This window comes from Leguminivora glycinivorella, chromosome 10 (assembly GCF_023078275.1).
Source record: "Leguminivora glycinivorella isolate SPB_JAAS2020 chromosome 10, LegGlyc_1.1, whole genome shotgun sequence".
In the NCBI taxonomy this organism is placed as follows: Eukaryota; Metazoa; Arthropoda; class Insecta; order Lepidoptera; family Tortricidae; genus Leguminivora; species Leguminivora glycinivorella.
In genome coordinates, this window is record NC_062980.1 from 20,265,280 (window position 1) to 20,269,042 (window position 3,763).

The window sequence follows — 3,763 nt, forward strand, 5'->3', positions numbered from 1 at the left end:
TCAAGTTAAAAATAATTTTCCTAGAAAGTCTTTATAAAGTCCTGCTTTTGAGATTTTTCATATTTGAGAAAACAGCCCTTATTGCCTGAAATACGATACGGCAGTGATATTGACATTGACATTTGCTTTTTCGTATTTTGACTGCACTGTTGTATTTTTTGCCATGCTAATTTGAACCTTATCTCTGAGCGATGTTTTTTAATTTTCAGTCACGTCACAGATGTTTATGACATAACATCTAGGTATTTAGCCATTTAAAAGAAACTACAAGGGACTTTACAGACGTGGCGACTGCAACTGGTACAGGGCCTAAGCTATAATTTAAAATTATATTGTGATTTTTATATGTTTTTTTGTGTTTTATTTATTACTAAGTATGAGTTTCAACATTTTCAACTCAAGAAACTGAAATTTAGAGAAGAGACTCGGAAATTGGGTAAGATAAAGAGTCTGATGCAGATGGCGATGGCGGTATTGGGATAAGATAAGATATGCGTCGATATTCCCTGTCTTTCTTTGTGTCTCTGACTTGACTGCTGCTAGCTGTACTCTATTCATTAGGTTTTTATTTTATACACATACTTTATTTTGTATCAAACTAAATGATAAAAAAACCTAACGACCAAAAAGAATAAAGAAAATATCTGATAGTCTTTAATACAACCCGCATATACGTAATGCACAGCACAGGCCTCTGAAGACCTGCAGGGCAATCATAGTCGCGCGATAAATGATAAAACATCGGACCGTCCCTATTGCACTTACAAATAGTGCGATAGGGCTGAATGTTTTATCATTTATCACGCGACCATAATTGTCTGCCTGGAGGTATCGGCCTTCACATACGACTTTGAATAATGTTTGCGGGGATAGGCAGGCTGACGATTTTTAATCTAAGTAAGTATAGAAAAGTAACGCAAAATGAAGTGCAAAGTAATTTGAAATACACCTAGATAAACAATCAACTGAGTAAGGAACGTTATCTACATATTTAGGTAAATTTAAGTCACATGAGACATGAACAGAGAAGGAAAGCTAGATGATGCGAATTTTTTCTCTGTCTTCTTGTATGCTACCTTTTTTACAGTTTAATTTCTCAAAGGAGGTAAGTAGTTGACTACAAACTCAAAATAACACTCTTGAAAAAAATTAAGGGTCACTGACCTTTCACAGTAAATTGAGGTAGTGTGAGTGAAGGGTGTTTGTGTGTGTAATGGGGTAATTTGACAGATTCTGAAAATTCTCCCTGCTCTACCCCCTCTTAAAAGGGCAGGCGAATGATGAGTCAGAAAAAAGCCGGATCCGGAACAATTGGTAAAAACCTGGCAATCCTAAATTCCTACAAAACTATGCTGATGCGTCATAGAATATGAAGAAAGTCTAAAAAATAAGAATAAAGAAGGATGTTATTCAAAGTCCTCATAAAGGCCCAAATTCTTATACGCTTTGCTAACTACAAGAGAAGATGAACAAAGAAGATAACGGAGAATCATAGACGTCACTACCTACAATCATTAACTTAATTATCATTTATTACCTAATAAACTTATAAATTTTTGGTGTCAAAATCAATTTTAACTTATAAGAATGTTATGAGCGGAATACAACAAATACAATATACATATAAATTATCCTCAGAACCTCACACATCATCAGCACTACAAACCCAAACGTTAGACCGCAAACGGACAATGGGCAACACCAAGTGCCTGGCCACAGTCCACGGGCACAGTCCGAGTAGAGGCCGAGGTCGGACCATCCAGCGGCCGAGAGGGGCCGTCATAGAACAGCTGATAGCTGAGGAGTGCGGGGAGCTGATGAACAGAAGTCAGGAGGAGCTGGAGGATTCAGAAGATCCTGATGAATCGTGAGTATTAGATAATTCTTATATTTACTGTATGTGGTGGTGACTTGTTCAGTTGACATCAAAAATTCATCAATATAGATAATAATGTAAGCAAAACTTCAAAAATCACGAAAAACCAAAAGACAGTCTTAACTTTGTGTTCATGGTATTTAATTTATACATACAACACATGGTATTTAATTTAATTTATACATACAGTAGATTGACTTACATTATATGTTTTACTGATTCAGTTAATTGATAACCAAATATCCTTCTTAGGACTTAAATCTCAACCCTATCCTATGCATCATATTATTTATTTGATACCAAGTAGTCGAAGTCACCATATTCTCATTGCAGAATATGCCCCCACGACACCCCATCACGAGTGCCTTTGATCTGGAAGGACGACAAATCCAAAAGCTGCGCCGTCCCAAGCAGCACCGCCAGTGTCCAGCACATGAGCCACGGCATAGAGCACTGCCACGTCCCCGTCAGCATCGTGCTCTTCCTCCTTCTAGCCTACATCTGTGTCGGCGCCGCCATCTTCTCCGCCTGGGAAAACTGGAGCTTCCTCGACGCAGCTTACTTCTGCTTCATAGCTCTAGCCACCATCGGCTTTGGAGACTTCGTCCCAACAAGCTTCCTAACAGCCAAGCACACGACAGAAAATTCAAAAAGCGAATACATACAGATGATAGCCTGCTGTGCGTATCTAGTTTTTGGACTCATACTTATAGCCATGTCTTTTAGTCTACTGCAAGATGAAGTTGTAGCTCGATGTTCGCAAATAGCAAATAGTTTAGGTTTGTCGAGACAATGACAGTACGAGAAGAGCGATTGTAGCTCTACAGATAACATCTTAGAATGTTATGATCGTTCATGTAAAGAGGAATTAATTTAGGGTCCAAATTATATTTACTTTCTGTATTGGATCCGTTTTCTGTACTCTTATCATTGAAACATTGTATGTGTATCTAAATTACAATGAAAGGTAAAATATTTTTCTCATCTCTGTCTACATGTAACGCTGAAATTATTTAAAATTCGAAACTTTTTACGGAATTTGTACTCAAAAAAAGTAAAAATGGTGTTGGTGGTGTAAATAATGTAAAAACTATTTATAAAAGCAAGGCTGAAATTGTAATGAAACAATAAAATTGTGTTGAACAGTGTTTGTATTTTATTTAACAATGTTCTAAACTGCTGAATTTTGACAGTATGCATGAATTGTGATATTGGTCTGTAATTTCACTCATCAGATTGATGGTCAAGGAGTGAGCTAAGGAGTGACATCGAAAAGGCACTGAAGTAGAGTGTTGGGTAAGTCCACTTTTTTGGAATAATCTAAGTAGGTACTTAAATAGTATATGTATAGGTCTGTGTGTAAAATACTTAAAGAGTATTTTTACCCGAGCCCCGATATTCGGATAAACAGGCGCGTTGCGTGAAATATTCCCTGATGGGACCGTGAAATATGCGGCAAAGGATTAGAGAAGGGATCGAGGTACAATGGATATGCTATGGAACAGTACGATCAATGCAAAAAAAAAAACATTTAAATAATTCGATATTTAATGAAATTGGCAGAGTCAAAAACATACATATGACTGAAGTTTTTTTTACCCTGAAGTTTATTTATACCTCAGTAGCGTACATTGTTTAAGGTCCAGCGGGGCAAATTTCGACTGGGGGGCCATTGTAACTGATTCATTCTTTCATTATTACACTATGATGTTGAGTTCTACATGTATCGACTGAACAGGCCTACCATATATAACCGGTGGACACTCTACTTAATGTTGCAAACATTGGAAAACATGGAAAAAATTTACCAGTTACATTTGCCCCCCATTCAAGATTTACCCCGCTGTACCTTATACTTTGGATACGTAATCCAATAGACGATGCCGT

The 3,763-nt window shown here is 37.1% G+C and overlaps 1 protein-coding gene across 1 annotated transcript; it reads left to right on the forward strand.

Annotated features, from left to right (window-relative positions):
• Positions 1-1,643: 1,643 nt before the first annotated feature.
• Positions 1,644-3,014, forward strand: LOC125230638 (potassium channel subfamily K member 18-like). The gene is made up of 2 exons (XM_048135864.1): positions 1,644-1,867; positions 2,210-3,014. The coding sequence occupies exons 1-2, from the start codon at positions 1,692-1,694 to the stop codon at positions 2,670-2,672; spliced, it is 639 nt and encodes a 212-aa protein (XP_047991821.1). The 5' UTR covers positions 1,644-1,691; the 3' UTR covers positions 2,673-3,014.
• Positions 3,015-3,763: the final 749 nt, after the last annotated feature.

What these genes read in the sequence shown, in the direction of transcription:
- LOC125230638 (XM_048135864.1), top strand. Translation starts at nt 1,692, where the DNA reads ATGGGCAACACCAAGTGCCTGGCCACAGTCCACGGGCACAGTCCGAGT. An exon ending in TCAGAAGATCCTGATGAATC is followed by an intron (nt 1,868 to 2,209) that starts GTGAGTATTAGA and finishes TTCTCATTGCAG; the next exon opens with AATATGCCCCCACGACACCC.